General features: G+C 42.7%; 1 protein-coding gene across 1 annotated transcript in view; it reads left to right on the forward strand.

The window, feature by feature from the left end:
* The window catches only part of LAMA3 (laminin subunit alpha 3), a 225,570-nt gene that overhangs the window by 85,175 nt on the left and 122,318 nt on the right, over positions 1-18,077 (forward strand). The window contains exons 14-23 of the mRNA XM_027127533.1: positions 1,900-1,946; positions 2,885-2,984; positions 3,684-3,736; positions 3,948-4,053; positions 4,886-4,985; positions 8,290-8,446; positions 10,701-10,833; positions 13,542-13,684; positions 16,646-16,743; positions 17,245-17,398. Of these exons, the coding sequence (XP_026983334.1) occupies positions 1,900-1,946; positions 2,885-2,984; positions 3,684-3,736; positions 3,948-4,053; positions 4,886-4,985; positions 8,290-8,446; positions 10,701-10,833; positions 13,542-13,684; positions 16,646-16,743; positions 17,245-17,398 (1,091 nt within the window). The remainder of the gene's footprint in view (positions 1-1,899; positions 1,947-2,884; positions 2,985-3,683; positions 3,737-3,947; positions 4,054-4,885; positions 4,986-8,289; positions 8,447-10,700; positions 10,834-13,541; positions 13,685-16,645; positions 16,744-17,244; positions 17,399-18,077) is intronic.

The following is an 18,077-nucleotide window of genomic DNA, read 5'->3' on the forward strand; positions in this document are numbered from 1 at the left end:
AGTGAGAGGCCCACGTACCGCAAAAAAAAAAAAAAAAAAAAAAAAAAGATGCCCAGGAATCTCCTTGTGTCCCTGGAGTGTGCAGGCCCCAGTGGCAAGTAGCTCCTGACTGCTGCTTTCAGAGACCCTTTCTCTGTTGAGAAGCGGGTGTTTGTGAAAGGCTGACCCAGACTTTGCATCAGGAGACTGTGGTTTTCTCACACCCCTTCCTGCTCCTGATGGCGCTTGGAGCCTGGCACGGAACCATCTGAAGACAGAGCTGCAGCTCCAACTTGATTCCCCAGAACCTCGCTGACCAGAATCCTCAAGAGATCAGGCTTTCTTGCCGGTGGCAACAGTAGCCAGCAGTCAGAGGGGACTGCTCACTTTGGAGAAGGCCTGGAGGTCCCTGGAGAGGGAGGCTGTCCCAGGCTGGGTGTCCTTACCTCCCCGGGGTCGGGAGTGGAAGGAAGTGCTGAGCAGTGGGCAGAGGGGCTGGTCAGCCAGGACAAGTTCCCTGGAGCTGGATGGGGCCACTGGGCAGCTTGGGGAGGAGCCAAGGGCTGGGCGGGGCCAGGTCGGAAAGAAACAAGGAGCTGGAAGGTTGTGTTGGCTTGTTACAGAAGAATTCAGGAGCATCAAAAAAGGAAGAGACAGAGGGCTTCCCTGGTGGCACAGTGGTTAAGAATCTGCCTCCCAGTGCAGAGGACAGGGGTTTGAGCCCAGGTCCGGGAAGATCCCACATGCCGCAGAGCAACTAAGCCCATGCACCACAACTACTGAGCCTGCACTCTAGAGCCTGTGAGCCACAACTACTGAGCCCGTGAGCCACAACTACTGAAACCTCCATGCCTAGAGCCTGTGCTCCGCAACAAGAGAAGCCACTGCAGTGAGAAGCCCGTGCACCGCAACGAAGAGTAGACCCCACTTGCCGCAACTAGAGAAAACCCGCGTGCAGGAACAAAGACCTAACTCAGCCAAAAATAAATAAATAAATTTGTAAAAAGAAAAAAATGGAAGAGACAGAGAGAGCATATCATCAAGGGGGAAGTTGAAACAAAGAGAGGAGACAATAAAGGCAAAAAGCCTAGGGAGCAACATGTAAGAAAACAAGATCATGTTATGGGTTTATTTAAATTATTTGAAAAAGGCTCAGAGCAGGCTTACCCAAACTCTCTTCATTTTTATTTTTTATTTATTTATTTTTTGGGCCTCACAGCTTGTGGGATATTAGTTCCCCGACCAGTGATTGAACCCAGGCCCTTGGCAGTGAGAGGGCCGAGTCCTAACCACCGGACCGCCAGGGAGTTCCCTCTTCATTTTTAACACCGTGTGATAGTAACGCCGAGACACTGCAAGACCCTAATTTGTTGAAAAGAGATTATGACATTGGGTTTGTAATACTCTATTGACTAAGGCAAGAAAGCAAATTAATTAATTTTAGAAATAATTTTAATACAGGTGGAGAACAAGGGGTCTGTGAGAGTTAAAGAATTGTCTTGAGTAACTAAAACATAGACTTACAGATTCTGTGACATCTAATTGGACCATTAAAAAATCTCTTGGTACAATACTGCCCTCTTCTGGATAACCCTAAGGATGTTCAAAATTCTAGACTCCTTTCCCCCGTCTCCTTTGTTATCAGGTGGAAGTGAACTTTTAGTAGTAGGCAGGGAAGAGGGTTGTTCGGTGGCCAAAGGGGTGATTTGGGGATTAAGGACCATGAGGATTGTTCAAGGTGTCTTTTTCTGAATTATATGCAAAGTCCTTGCCACCCATCTATCAAAAAATACAAAGGTAGATGCACTAGTTTTAAAAACAAGTAAAACTTAAAACAAAAAAACCCTCAAAACATCAAAACAAAGGGACAAACAAACATTAAAACCCCAGACATTTACACCACTTCTAAATCATATACAGGCTCCAGCAGTGTCTGTGACCCAGCCGGAACCCTGGACTCCAGTTTGGTAAGTAGAGGCTTGTAAAAGGGTTGCGATTCTAACTATTGTTCTGATACTTATTTGAGACCGACACATTTGGGAGCTTCCTGAAATTAAAAGTACATTAAAATAAGACCTGAGGCCAAATAGCTTGAAGAGACCACTGCTCTTTTTCAAAGTGCATATGTGATATTGTGATTTTCTGCCCAAAACAAAAGAATACGGTTTATTTAAACTTTGAATTGCAGAGTCCTAGCGTTACTCTGAGGGCGTTGCCACCCTGGAAACCTGCGCATAAGCCTGCCATACATAATTAAAATTAAGAAAATCAGAGGCGAGTACACACTTCATTAAGCTGTGTACAAAGTCACTGCAATTTATTTGCTATTACTCCAAGCACAATACCATGGCATTCTGATTCATTTTCTAAGCACTTTAGAAATGATCTGTCTTCTTGGCCTCAGAGCTTGGAGAAGCTGGAACTCCAGGCCCTGGAGGGAAAGGGGAGAGACATTTTGCCTTTTCACTATGGGGCTTCACGGTGTTTAAGCAAGGCAGTGACTCTGGCATATTATAGACACACTTGCAGATAAACATAATTTTCTACTACCTCTCAGCATGTTAAATATTCAGATATTTTCCGTTAAGGTTTATAGTTCGTGCTATAACAGAATCAACAAATAAAGACAGTGTTATCAATGAGTCGTTAACATTTTTTTTCTTTTTCTGAATTTTCCAATTTTGCTTTAACCATGTATATGGTTCATGTGTGTAACAAATAAATAAGAAAACAAAATCAGTTAGCAGACTGTTGAAATCAACCCAGTACTTTTATTCTGCCTGGACACACTTAATTTACATTTCGTGACCAAAATATATTTCTGTGACAAGCTTTGTTCAGAACACTTGTTTGGAAACCTTCTTAATTCTGAGATGTCAAGCATTAGTTTGATTTTCTTTTAAAGGGGCATTGCCGATGCAAGCTTCATGTTGAAAGCCCTACTTGTAGCATCTGCAAACCATTATATTGGAATCTGGCCAAAGAAAACCCCAGTGGATGTTCAGGTGATGTTTCCTTCGAACAATATTTTACTATATTGTAACTTCCTCTTGATTTTCTTTACCTCAATGACTAAACTCACAAAAGAGCTATTGATTTAATCTGTTCAGTTTGTTTGAAATTCTGTATAAACGTCTTGATCCCCCCCCCCCCACTTTTGGCAGAACTTCTGTCATTTTCAAAATCTCAGCAAGGGATTTATATCCTGTTTCCATATGTATCATGTTTGAGAAGGCAGCTGCTTGATAAATGGTTTTTCCACCTTGTTCTTATAATCCATACTTCCCGGTCTAATTTTATTTTCATTTTATGCTTAGATTGAAGCCAGTATAGGAACTTGGAAACACCAAGCTTAAGACGGCTAAGTGGAGTGAATATCTTTTAATAGGGTATATTTTCATGTAAGCATTATCGATAATGACCTTGACATTAGAATCATGTAAGAATCCCATGATGTTGCAGCTTTTGTCTTTTATGAGTGGTCATGAACAAACCAGTACTCCTTGTAGGTAGATGGTATTGATCTGACTGTTGGGTTCTGCTGACCCCAGAAAGCAATTCAGTTTTAGGCCTGACTGGTGCAAAGTGGAGTTCTGCTGAAGCATGCTAGAAAGTGATTGTAGGATTGCTGGTGTGTCCTGTTCCCAGAGCCGGAACTGTCCTTTTTGTAACCTTGGTCCAAGGATGCTCTCTTATCTTCCCAGAATGCCAATGCTACGTGGCAGGAACCGTGAGCGGAATTGGAGAGTGCGGGCAGGTAATGTGGGCCTGTTTCTCCCGGGATGCCGGTCGAATATACTAGCAGTTAATTGTGGGGTTTCTGCAGGAGGGTGTTAGTGCCATCTTCATGGCAGCTTTCAGATCCCGGCTACCCTGCTTCCTATGACACAATGAGCCAGTTTGAAATCTTGAAGATTAGCAGATTCTGCCATCTCACCAAATTTTGTCATCCGCTCATTGTTCTGCAGTTAGATGGTGACTGTCACTGTAAGTCCCACGTCGGTGGTGATTCCTGTGACACGTGCGAAGATGGATATTTTGCTTTGGAAAAGAGCAGTTACTTTGGGTGTCAAGGTAAGTCCTTCCAGGGGGTCCTGAGTAAGGCGAAAGGACAAAAGATGGACAAAGAATGGCAGAGTAGCCTTGCTTCTGCGTTCACTGTCTTCTTGCATGCTTTCTGAGGGGATGGGACTGAAAAGGTCTGTCCGGGGAAATTGGCCAAACATTCCCTTAAAACTAGAAATAAATTGCAAACAGGGCTGCTTCCACTTTTCTTCTACCAGCACACTGTTAAATTGGTTTAATTATAAAATTAAACCAATTTAAATTATAAAATTATAAAATTAAACCACTTTTCTTCTACCAGCACACTGTTAAATTGGTTTAATTATAAAAAAATCATAATTGGGATGCGGGGGAGCCATAGGGGAGATGTAAATAACAGCAAGACTTAGAGATTTTAAAGATAAATTTTGAAATATTAAAAAAGCTCACACAGTAATATTGTGTGATAATATTGTGTTAAATAATGAAGTTGCAGGAGCCCCACAAGGCTACTCTGGTATCTTTCAAGCAACCTCTCCTTCACCCACTGATTACAGTAGCACTATGCTGTGAAATTGTGTTTAGCTCCTGGGCTGCTGTCGCCTTACGTGGGACAACAGTGTGGAAACTGGCCCTACAAGTGCACCTCCGACTTTCAAGTGGACTCTTGGAGGGACTTGCTGTCTTACTTTGGGAGGTTCCTACGTATTTCAAACACCTGCCAGATGTAAGACGTGGCAAGGGAAAGAAGGAGCAGCCCTGCAACCCCGGGCTTCCTGATTTCCACTTCTTGTAGAGGGAGGGGAAGCCTCCAGCGTGGAGATGCTTTGACGGGTGACCACTGCTGTTTCCCGACTCTCAGGGTGTCAGTGTGACATTGGTGGAGCCGTCACCCCTGTGTGCAGCGGGCCCTCTGGAGTCTGCCGGTGCCGAGAGCACATCGTGGGGAAGACCTGCCAGCGGTGAGTCTTCACGGAGGTCCCCTCCATACTGACGTCGTGAAGGCTCTCTCAGAGACCTGTCTGTGCCGACAGTTCTGGGGGAGAGAGAAGCGGTCCCAGGGTAAGAGGGCCAGTGAAGCTGTACTGTCATTTGCAATCTGGACACTTGTCAGTGAGGGCAATTAAAACAGGAGGTAAAGTTGCCCTAAAAACGATTCCAGTTTGTAGAGATCACAGAGTGGCCTCACGGGAAAGTTCCCAGAGGTGCAGAAAGCTAGGTGGGTGAGACGTGGGCTGGATGCATGAGGTGGGTTCCCACAGCTGAACCTCCACGTGGAAGTCACAGCCTGGGGGAGCCCAGCAGATGCAGCTCCTGCTTCTCCCGCGGGATCCGTGACTGTGGGGCTGGGGGTTAAGACAACTTTAGAAGTGGGAGGAAGTCCCTCATCTGATGCAGAAGCAAATCAAAATGAACAGAAGGAGCAAGGGTGCCAAGTGGAGACTGAGGTCCCAGAGGGGCTGTAGCAGGTATGGAGCACGCTGCCTCTGTCCTGCCTGTTTAGCAGTTTCTATATTTATATGAAACCATGATCCATCCATAATTGTCCATTAGTGGAAGGAAGAAAATTTTTAATATTCTAACTTTTTAAAAAACATTTATTTATTTATTTTTAAAAAACATTTATTTTATTTATTTATTTTTGGCTGCGTTGGGTCTTCGTTGCGGTGCGCGGGCTTCTCACTGCGGTGGCTTCTCTTGTTGCAGAGCACGGGCTCTAGGCGCGGGGGATTCAGTAGTTGTGGCTCGCGGGCTCTAGAGCGCAGGCTCAGTAGTTGTGGCGCACAGGCTTAGTTGCTCCGCGGCATGTGGGATCTTCCCAGACTGGGGCACGAACCCGTGTCCCCTGCATCGGCAGGAGGACTCTCAACCACTGTGCCACCAGGGAAGCCCAGCCCTCTGACTTTTGATCATACACTGAAAGTCTTAAGAAATGCAACGTCTAAATCTCGAGTACCTTCACTACTTCTGCATTGTCGACAGGTTAATAAAGAGATCTTTAATGTAATCAAGGCAAACCGTATGTACTGGGTTGGCCAAAAAGTTCGTTCATGTTTTTCCGAAACATCTTACAGAAAAACCCAAACGAACTTTCTGGCCAACCCAATACTTAGAATGACGCTTCTCTCCTTTTCCTCGATGTTTCCAACATTTGAATTCTCAGGATCAGAGCAGCTCAGCTGTGCTTTCTTCCATTGTTTCTAAATGACAGTAAAAGGGGCCTCATAGTAAAATGTATGTGAAGAAAGGCACGTCTGTAGTTTTGTTTTCCTGCAGACGAGCGAGGTTCACCATAGACCAGAGGAACTTCATAAATTGGCTCAGAAACATTTTCCACCCATGTTTTACCTCTTCTCGCCTTCCTGTTGATACAGTGAGCTTTCCCCCTACTTAATCAGCATGAGTTTTTTTCTCCTTCCAACTATGTAGATGATTGGCTAATTTGGGGGTTGAAATAATGCGTCAGAATAAATTACTCACCCTGAGGCCAAAATATTGACATTACAGTCAATACATATATATATATGGAATTTAGATTATCCTTTGATTTAGTGGTAAATGATAAATGAAATAAAAGGATAGCACACCAACAACATAGATGCCACAGCACCTTTTTCCAGGTTGATAAATCTTGCATCTTTTTGTCCTAAATTCCTCCAAATGTTTGTTTACGGTATTATTTGTGTATTTTTAGTTTTTCTTACAAGTTTAGAAAGCATTCACATTCACTTTGTTTTTTAAATAGTTTTTGTGATAAAGTAACATGTGTTACGTTGTAAAATTTTAATAAGTACCTAAAAGTAAAAAGGCAAAGGAAAATCTTCATTCTGCCGCCGAGAGATAACCTCTTTTAATATTTTTTGTATATTTTCTAGGCTTTTTCTATGAATAAAAATTAGTATTATATTTTATCATATAATTTATATCAGTTTTTTCACATATCATGAACATTTTCCATTGTAATTAAGTAGTGTTCAAAATATTTAATGGTTACATAATATTTAATAATTTCTTTATTTCATAATTGTACATATATTTTGTTTCCAAGTTTTCACTGTTGTAGACATTCTTTTATGTTGATTTTTTTTTTTTAATTTATTTTTGGCTGCGTTGGGTCTTCTTTGCTGCACATGGACTTTTCTCTAGTTGCTGTTGTCTGCGTTGCGGTGTGTGGGCTTCTCATTGCGGTGGCTTCTCTTGTAGTGGAGCACGGGCTCTAGGCACGTGGGCTCAGTAGTTGTGGCACGCTGGCTTAGTTGCTCCATGGCATGTGGGATCTTCCTGGACCAGGGCTCGAACCCAAGTCCCCTGCATTGGCAGGTGGATTCTTAACCACTGTGCTACCAGGGAAGCCCTATGTTAATTTTGGACCCTATAAAATCATTCTTTAGAATATATTCCCTGAAGTAGAATTTCTATGTCAATGGGAATGGACATTTTCATAAATTACCTCCATAAATTACATTCATAAATTACCTTCGTAAATTGTAAGCATTCCTAATTCTACTTGCAATATAGGAGCATGCCCTTTTATTTCCCTTGACTAATTGGTCTTTATGGCTTTAAATCCACTAACAGCTATTAGCTTGGGACTGGATTGTCAAAATGCACCATTTTGAAGAACTTCAAGTAGTTTGAATATAAAATGTCACACAAGCATTAGAATATTTTTGATCCCTCTCTGTGACCACCATTATCAGACTCTTGAAAGGAATCCATTTATAGGCATATAGTTTAAGAGAAAACAAGACATAGAAAAGTCATTCTAATGATCAAAATATATATGTATATGTAGAGAAAACGTATCTAACTTGTAAACTTGGCATACGAAGTATTTTATGTCGTGTTCACTATTAAATCTGCAGTGCTTAGCAACAGTGCCTGGCAAAGATACTAATATTTGTGTAATCAGTGAATATGAGTATAAATGAATGAATTTATGGTAAATAGCCCAATTTGACTTTGCTAAATCATTGGCAACCATTTAAAACATTTTAAAGGGTGCTACCACTATGGGCTGTTCTAAATGCTTTTCTCATTTGGCTGCTTGGAACAAGTAGTGTTGGGTGTTTTCTGTGAATGTTTACATGAGCAAAAGCAATAATTTAGAGAAAAAGCAGCCCCCCCCCTCAATTTGTCCTTATTTAATGCGCTTTGTCAATTTGGTGGGAGTTCTCTCAGTGATAGCTATTGGGATTAAAGGATATCCAGATTATCAACGAACCTCACTTTCTGTATCCGCCATTTACATTTTATTTATAAAAGACCTGAAAACAACTACTATTTCCCGGATTTGCATCATATGAGGTATGAGATTGAAGATGGCACTACACCCAACGGAAGAGCGCTTCGGTTTGGATTTGATCCCCTGGAGTTTCCTGAGTTCAGCTGGAGAGGGTATGCTCAGATGACCTCGATACAGGTGAGCAGCCAGGAGGAAGCAGCCGCCGGGTAAAGCAGCCCATACGCTTGCCCACAGCCCTCTCAGCGAGACCCCCGAAAGGTGAACTCTCCCAAAACTGATTCCAGGACTCTTGTTCTTGAGAGGGTAGATGGGGTGCTGGGTAAGGTTGGATTTTAACTGATAAGCATATATATCGACTTCACAGCTTATTGTTGCTTTAATTTGGTCACCAAATCGGAAAATGAAGGGATTAAAGAAAGATGGCGCTTATCTCTGGAGACTTTTTATAAGCAGTTTTCCAGACGAAATTAGGCTATATTTTAACATGAGAGACATTTTTCTTTAAAGCCATTTGTGGAGAATAAAAATGTGTTAACTTAATTCCAATAAAGCCTGTGTTGCTGAATTTTGAACAATGCTTTTTTTTTAAATTTTTATAACTCTGAATTACTGTATGAACAGAAACTAAGATAAAGGAGGAGTTTTAGACAGTGCTATTTAATTTTTCTTTCCCATATTTCTCCTGTCCTTCAGTCTTCTCTACCGTATCCATCTCTCTTGGTTTTGCAGTGGAATAATTAAGGAATTTACACATTGTTTACCTTTAGAACTTATACAACATTTATAACTGAACATTTCTTTATAGTCATTGAGTAGTTTTAGCCTCTGAATTTCTCTTTGAGGTTGCTCTTCAAGCTGTCTCTCAGTGGAGAAAGTCAGAATAAAAGAGGCAAGTTGATGACGATGGTAGCTCAGTATGTGTCCTTAGCAGATCCAGGACTAGTGCTTGCTATTTCTAAATCAGGAAGCCCTTAGAGAAACAGGGGCAGGGTCACAGTTCCCTAGGAGCCCCCATTGATTCTAATGTTGCTTCTTGCCTGGCAAAGTGCCCCATCTAAGATATCTTTCACTAACAGTACTTGGGATCTTAAGACACTTCACTGTTTTCTCCTCCCCAAATACAGCAATTCAGTTTCTTTAGTTCTCTGCTTTTACTTCATTATTCAGAAAAAAAGCAGTGCATTCCACTGAGTCATAATAGGATGTGAATGACTAAGAGCCCAGTCAAGGTATATACCTCCTCACAGGTGTTTGCAGTTTGAAAGAATAGCTGGTTAACACAAAGGAATGAATTTCTAATGATGGATTTTTCTGTAAGTATTTTTAGTCAGAGGACTTGGGTGGTGTTCCCTGGAATCACCACTTACTTTACTTTACCACTTTACTCTGCCCTTAATACATTCTTGCATTTTTATTTTCTGATGTGGAACTAACCCTTAAAGATGAACTCTGTCAAACTGAGAGGGCCAGTTGGAGTTCCTCAGTGTGGGTCAGCTGCAACTCCTGCTTCCAGAGCAAAGGATTCTACCCAACGCCAGTCTTTATTGCCATGGATGTCTTGTTCAACAAAAGTCCCCTTCATTTCAACCAAAGGAGCTGGAGGAAAGACCTAAAGAACTACTAGTTTAGAAATTTCCATGTTTCATGAACTTTCCTTGGGCCACAGCTGGATCTGGGCACGTGGTCTGTGGTTCAGAATTGAAATAGTCTAGCGTCTCCTTCAAGATCATGGGCCCAGCAACACTTAACAGAGCATTGTGTTGGCAACAGGACCTGGGGGCCAGCGAGACCCCCTGTCCCCAGCAGAGAGCCCACATTCTTCTCAGACAGGGACTGAGATAAATTCCATATGATTTAGCAGGCAGATTTTAGGTACATCTAGATTTCATCGCTAATGTGTTTGGGATCTTATAACCTCTCCTTAGCCACCACTGGTTTCTGTGACTGTTTCAGACGTTATGTATGTGAAGTGGACTCTGGAGTGCTCCCTCTCTGGGGCTGGTGGTGTTAAATAACATACTTTCTTTTCCTTCCGTTCTGCCTTTTTATGTCCCAGCTAGGGGTGGTTGCCCCGTCACTGTTTCTTTCCCTGAACTAATCCATCTAACATTCCGCTCTGTCTGCCTGATTACTAAAAGGTCAAAAGAGGATCTCGGTTGCTGAGGGAGTGTGTTTTCACTGAACCTTTAATTGTAAGTGATTTTAATTTATTGGCTGACTTGCCTGTGTTCATCTTCCACAGAGTTAGTCACTTGGTGTTTGTTGAGTGGGTGTGAATGTGTGTGTATATGAGTATGTGTGTGTGTGCGTGTGTGTGTGTGTGGTTTCACTACAAGCTCAGTAGTGAAACTGGAATGCCATCACTGTTTGGCTAGCATTTCTTTTAACCAGCTGTCTCTTCTATACTTTATGGGCTTTTGGTATTTTTCAGAATGAAGTAAGGATCATGTTGAATGTGGGGAAGTCAAGTCTCTCCTTGTTTTGCGTTGTTCTGAGATATATTAACCCTGGAGCTGAAGCAGTATCTGGCCGTGTAACTATTTATCCCTCCTGGGCTGAGGCAGGTGGGTAAATTTCCAAGCCTCTTTTGGATAAAGAAGTGATTAATTAGTGAAACATTTTCTCTAATTTTCACAAAGTTGATCTCTTTAGAAAACATGAAGCCTGGGATGTAGTCTGATTGGGACACAGATGCCCTGTCCTTTGTACCTTTTCAATCTCTAAATGCTCTGAATATTTAAATTTTGCTGTTAAACTTGTTATTAACTGTCATAAAAGAAATCAGTGTAACAACCTGTGTACCTTGGCTGAAACCCATGGGTTATGATATCACCACAGGGCAAAGCTAATTTATAACTCATTCAGGTAAAGTGGGTGTCACCTTTGTGGTGTTACTTGAGAGCCCCTGGCCTACTGCCCTAAATTCTCCCATTGTTTCAGGCAAACCAAGTAATTCAAGGAGAAATAGGTGAGGACAGGAATTTTTTTTTTTTTTATACGTGGGCCTCTCACTGTTGTGGCCTCTCCCGTTGCGGAGCACAGGCTCCAGACGCGCAGGCTCAGTGGCCATGGCTCACGGGCCCAGCCGCTCCGCGGCATGTGGGATCTTCCCGGACCGGGGCACGAACCCGTGTCCCCTGCATCGGCAGGTGGACTCTCAACCACTGCGCCACCAGGGAAGCCCGAGGACAGGAATTTTTAAGATGAATGTGGTAAAGCATGAAGCCCAAGAGAGCTCCAGGGAGGAATAGGCCAACCTCATTCAGGGGTGAGGGATTCCTGAGGGCAGACGAGGAGCCACAGTCAGAGGGCAGATCTCACCACAGTCAGGGATGAGGCCTGGAAGTCTGTTCTGCAAGGAGTGAGGGCTTCCGCTAGTCCAGGAACAGACTACTGGGAATTCCACAAGAACACAAAACGGCGCCAGTGGAAATCTACTTTAGGTGCGAATTTTAAGCGCCTTCGTGTAGTATCCATGGCAGAGTCGGACTTGGGGAAGAAATGATGTACCCAGTTGTGTCAGCCAAGCTTGTAAGGCTGGAGGCTGATTAGACGGTAACTGCTAGGAAGAACCGGCAAGCTTGCGTTATCATTTACAGAGGACTTTGGTATCCATTTCCTCACATGATAAGAACTTTGTGAAACCGAAGAAGGTTGAGGAGAAAACAGCTGAGAGGCATAGTAAATGTTCTAAGCACACAGCTGATCCTTGTAGACAAGACCCAATCTTCAGACCCCAAACCCTTTCTTTTTTCTCTCTCTTTTTTTTTTAACATCTTTATTGGGGTATACTTGCTTTACAATGGTGTGTTAGTTTCTGCTTCATAACAAAGTGAATCAGCTATACATATACATATATTCCTATATCTCCTCCCTCTTGCATCTCCCTCTCACCCTCCCTATCCCACCCCTCTAGGTGGTCACAAAGCACCGAGCTGATCTCTCTGTGCTATGCGGCTGCTTCCCACTAGCTATCAATTTTACGTTTGGTAGTGTATATATGTCATGCCACTCTCTCACTTCGTCCCAGCTTACCCTTCCCCCTCGCCATGTCCTCAAGTCCATTCTCTAGTAAGTCTGCATCTTTATTCCCATCCTGCCCCTAGGTTCTTCATGACCTTTTTTTTTCTTAGATTCCATATGTATGTGTTAGCATATGGTATTTGTTTTTCTCTTTCTGACTTACTTCACTCTGTATGACAGACTCTAGGTCCATCCACCTCACTACAAATAACTCAATTTCGTTTCTTTTTATGGCTGAGTAATATTCCATTGTATACATGTGCCACATCTTCTTTATCCATTCATCTGTTGATGGACTCCCAAACCCTTTCTAATGGACCCACTGCTTCCCAGGGGACAATGCCATCAGCAACTTGCCCTCCGTTAACTCAAACAGTTGGAATACATTGTGGTTTGTTTTCTTGTTCTCTGGGACACCTTTCCTAAGCCCCCATGTCTGAGTCAGGAGTCCAGTTGTGTATTTATTCCTTAGTAACCTATGCCTCCTCCCAGATGCCACTGTCCACGCTGTACCGTATTTTCTTCTGGTCTGTAATCCGCCACCTCCCCTGTCACCACTGTCAGGGAGCAAAGGCCATGCTGGCTGTGATCACTGCCTGTTCCCCAGAACCTAGTTCCAGCCCTGACCTACAGTGGGCCCTGTAGATGCTCGTAGAACAGGAGAGTGAATGCAGGTATTTGGAGTAAACATTTCTTCTAAAGAAGAAGCCTTCTTTGGACTCCGATGCAACAGTTTTGTTTCTGAACCTACTACAGAAGGTCCTCTGTTTGTTTAATGCAGAAGAAAACATTGCATCCTGAAAACAAGAGAAAACCGAAACTTTTTCTTATTTCAAAATGAATGCCTGTTCTTCAACAGAAATTAAAAAATTTTTAATTACATATAAACAAACAAGGAAAATAATAGTTTAATATCTAATGTTATATACTGAATACTTACTATGTGCAAAGAACTTTTCTAAGCAGTTTACATGTCTTAATATACTTAATAAATTTAAAGATTACAATCCCAGCATAGATAGCCACTGCTAACATCTTATCAGTGATATCTTTCTAGTCTATTTTATACATAGATACATGCATTCATGCAATTGTTGAAAATAAGATCAGTAAATCTGATCAGTTCATATGATCAGTAAACTCTCTGAAACCTTTTAAGATGTCAACTGAATGTTCAAAGCTGAGTATCTAAAATCAATACACTGGCTGCTAGAAAAATGCCCTAAGCAATTCTTTTTATTTCTGATAGATGCTGCTCAAAGCAAAGAGACCATCTTCCAGCCGAGTAAGGAGCCGGCCTTTGTCACCGTACCCGGAAATGGTTTTGCAGATCCATTTTCAATTGTGCCAGGAACATGGATCGCTTGTATTAAAGTGGAAGGAGTCCTCCTGGTAAGAGATGGTTCTGAGGGGAGATTCTTCCCCTCTTAGAGATGGTCCATCCACAGTGACCCACAGTGACCAGAAGGTAGAAAAATCATAGCTGGTTCCCTTTTAGACACAGGAACCTATGGTGACATTTGCCCTCACTTGACATAATGACATAGGAGCCAACCTAAAATAGCTTTTATATTCTTCCAGCCAGCTTCTCACGGGCTAAAAAAAAAGAATGACTCAAAGATATTAAAATAAATGCACAACCTTTATGAGCATATGTCCCAGCCTTTCAAAAGTTTCTTTGGGGTTTTTCATCATGAATCAGAAGGGCGGTAAGAAGAAAATTAACCTCTCTGGGAACTGTGCACAATGAATCAGAAGGAGCTAGAGGAAGAGAAGACCCTAACATGAGTGAAGTTCTTGGTGGTGAAAAGCGAAGGGAGAGACGAAGAGCCGGTGCCTCTCTGTGACCTGCTTCCTGCCTCCTTCTGCCTTGACTGTGGCAGTAGCATCATCAAACAGATTGCCTTGGACAAAGAACTCTTCATCAGGGGAAGGGCTGTGTCCTCGCGCATTAATAGAATAGGCAGAGCGGCCAGGGGAGTTGTAAGGATGAAACCTGCTATTTCAGATACCCCTCTTTGATGTCTGCTTTCGCTTATAGCAAGTTCTTTTCAAAATAGTCTTTGGCAATACTTGGTTTCATGCACTCAGAGTGGAAAGCAGAAAGCGTTTCCTTCTGGCACAACTCTTTTGATTGGCTAAATGAGCAGATCTCAGGCAAGTCCCTTAACTCCAAGTCTGCCCCATACAGTAGAGACCATGCTTATCCATGTAGGCCCTTTCCAAATCTGAGATCGTATAATGTGAAGGTTTCAGCTGTTCATTCAGTCCCTATTTTTCTTGCACTTCTTGGTAGAAAGGTTTGTTGCTTTACTAAAGTTTCTGAATGTTTCACAGATATTAGACATGAGGAAGAGGAAAATTCCATTGAGTCCAGTAACAGGGCACAAAGTTGGACTAATGGAAAGAAGAAGTTCATGGTAAAAGTTACTGCATAGGCATGGAAGAGTCTTCATGACCTTTAGCCACTGCAGTTGTGTCATAATTCATATGTATGCTTCCATAGTATGATCTCATTTTCTCTAAAAATATTTTATTGAGCACTTATTATCAACCTTTACTGTTTTAGGATCTTTGGGACCATAAAGTAATGAGGAGATATGGTCCCAACCAAAGGAAGCTTACTAATAGAGCAATAGCCATTTAAAAATTAATATTAGAGAAATGTAAATCAAAAGTATAATGAGGTATCACCTCACACAGGTCAGAATGGCCATCATCAAAAAGTCTACAAATAACAAATGCTGGAGAGGGTGTGGAGAAAAGGGAACCCTTGTACTCTGTTGGTTGGAATGTAAATTGATGCAGCCACTATGGAAAACAGTATGGAGGTTCCTTAAAAAACCAAAAATAGAGTTGCCGTATGATCCAGAAATTCCACTCCTGGGCATATATCCAGAGAAAACTCTAATTTGAAAAGATACGTGCACCCCAATGTTCCTAACAGCATTATTTACAATAGCCAGGACATGGAAGGAACCTAAATGTCCGTTGGCAGATGTATGGATAAAAAGATGTGGTGTATATATATATATATGTATATATATATATATATATATATACACACACACACACACACACATATATATTTTTTTCAATGGAATACTACTCAGCCATAAAAAGAATGAAATAATGCCATTTGCAGCAACACAGATGGACCTAGAGATTATCATACTAAGTGAAGTAAGTTGGAAAGAGAAAGACAAATACCATATGGTATCACTTATGTGTGGAATCTAAAATATGATACAAAGGAACTTATTTACAAAAGAGAAACAGACTCACAGACATAGAAAAATTTATGGTCACCAAAGGGGAAAGGGGGTGGGGGAGGGATAAATTAGGAGTTTGGGATTAGCAGGTACAAGCTACAGTATGTAAAACAGATAAACAACAAGGTCCTACTGTATAGCACAGGGAACCATATTCAGTATCTTGTAGCAAACCATAATGGAAAAGAATATGAAAAAGAATATATCAATACACATCTGAATCACTTTGCTGTACACCAGCGACTAACACAACACTGTAAATCAACTATACTTCAATTAAATTTTTTTTAATTAAATTAAACCCCACTCAGATAGAAGCCCGCTGAGCCCCTACTTTTCCTCTCCTGTACATTCTCCTCCTCTCTGCTGTAGACATATTGAGGGCTGTGAAGAGACAGAAGCCTCATGGCCCGTGTACCAGTCTCTCACCATCGTGGCAAACATTCCCTCCCTTCTTCCCTCGGCAGATAGTCAGTGATGCCAGGATTTGCAGAAGCCCAAACTCTGCCCTTTCCGGAAGAGCTGCTTCTGAATTCCCGCTGTGGGATCCACGTGGCACCCTCAGTGGAAAATGTTCTTCCTGTCCTGACCTAGGGCAGGCAGTGGGCCAGTTTCAGGCTATGATTTACCGGGATCGCAAAGCATCACTTTTTTACACGAAGCCAGGAGAGCGTTACTCTGGTGTGGGAATAAAAAGCCAGAATACATGACCTACAACTCAGGGTTCTATAGGGATGAAGACAACCAGCCTGTCAAAGGAATGTCTCATCAATTGACAGGTTATTACTGTCTTTATTTCTGAATTTATTAACAACCCAGAAGAACCGGTAAAACTTCCCCTGAGATTTGAAAATAAAAATGTTTGCCTAAGGCGCTTATCTCCAATGCTTGAAGCTCCCGTGAGGGGTTGCTTTGTGTGTTCCGGTGAATCAGGGGGCAGAACAAAGTAGTTGATGCGGACAGTGTAACTAGAGTGCTTCACTTGGTTATTATTAGTTTAGCTACTATGTGTAGCTCTTTTATGACTAACGTACGGCCGCCCTCCTAATGAGTAATCGTCCTTTCGGTCTTTATTTCCTAGGACTACCTGGTACTGCTCCCCAGGGACTACTATGAAGCTCTCTCATTGCAGCTGCTGGTCACAGAGCCGTGCGCCGACGTAGGCCCTCCCCGAGAGAAGTTAGTATGGGCAGCGGGTGCATTGTCGGGGGCCTCTAACTCAGGAACCTTGGGTGCAAGGATTCTCAGTAGGCTTCAGGGTCACGACTTAACAGAGTGCTCTGGTTAATTCCTTAATTGTGTTTTTTCTGTGTGGCAGTGACTGTCTTTCGTGTAAGACTCACAAAGTACTTTGCACACGGTTTCTGGCGCCTAAGAGTGACTCACCCTCTCGCCTGAGGAAGTGGCGATGCATGCCCAAGTAATACCCTCAGGGTCATGCATCCGGTGAGGGGAAGAGCTTAAAAGGGTGTCTAGGTTTGTGGACCTTTGCTTCTCCCATTCCTCATGCAGATGACAATGGACCACCCGATTCCTGTAGTCAGCACTTAGTAAGAGTTTGTTGAAGAATGATGAGTGAATGAATGAAAGACGGAAAGCATAAGAGCCCCGGGGATGCACTGTGATGTTCTGTGTTCTGTTCTCGGTCGTAACTGCCGTATTTTATTGTTGTTGTTGAAGTTGCTTGCTTTACCAGCACTTGCCAGTGACCCGATTCCCCTGTGCCCTGGCTTCTGAGGCCAGACACTTCCTGCTTGACGGGGAGCCAAGACCCTTGGCAGTGAGGCAGCCCATCCCTGAACACCCGGTCATGGCGGACCTCAGTGGGAGAGAGGTGGGGCAACCTTTTCTTTACTGTCAAAACTATTATTACTTCCCAGTCCGTCTGCTGAAAACCCTTAGCTGCGATTGCTTCTCACATTCAGGGGAGCCTGGAAGACTTCCTCAGAGGTGTTAGTTAAAGGTGTGCTGAGTTCTCTGATTCGGGCTGGGGCTGGGTGGTCCAGCCCACTGAACCATGAGAGGGCTAGTCTCTGAGCACATTCTGCAGTAGATGTGGTGGGGAACATGGACGACCACAGAATCCTTTCCTTTTGATCCTCTGGGCTGATAAGGGGGCATCCTGTTCTGTCTGATTCAGGGCAAGATCTCTCTACAAGCCTTCCAGAAATTACACAGCTTACCCTCAAAGGATACAATGCTCCCTGACTGCTCATCACCTCAGCCTAGGTGATTGGTAGCAGCTGAATTCCTTGAGCTCATAATCTGGAACTGCTACTCCCAAAGGGACCTCCTTCATGGCTCAGAGGACCGGTTAGTACAGATCTTGGCATTACTTTTCTTCCGGGAGTTCTCTGAGCCTCAAAACAATTTAAGACTACACTGTTTTAAGATTGAGCTAGAAGTGTTGTGTATCAACAATTAGAACTCATTACCTCAAAACGAAGACACTGAAAAGAAAACTTCCTCCACAATATTTCCATTCCTTACTTTCTACAATGTTCTCTGTTTCA

The sequence above is a fragment of the Aethalodelphis obliquidens genome, unplaced genomic scaffold (genome assembly GCF_003676395.1).
Source record: "Aethalodelphis obliquidens isolate GAN/ISIS:26980383/991018 unplaced genomic scaffold, ASM367639v1 scaffold32, whole genome shotgun sequence".
NCBI lineage: Eukaryota > Metazoa > Chordata > Mammalia > Artiodactyla > Delphinidae > Aethalodelphis > Aethalodelphis obliquidens.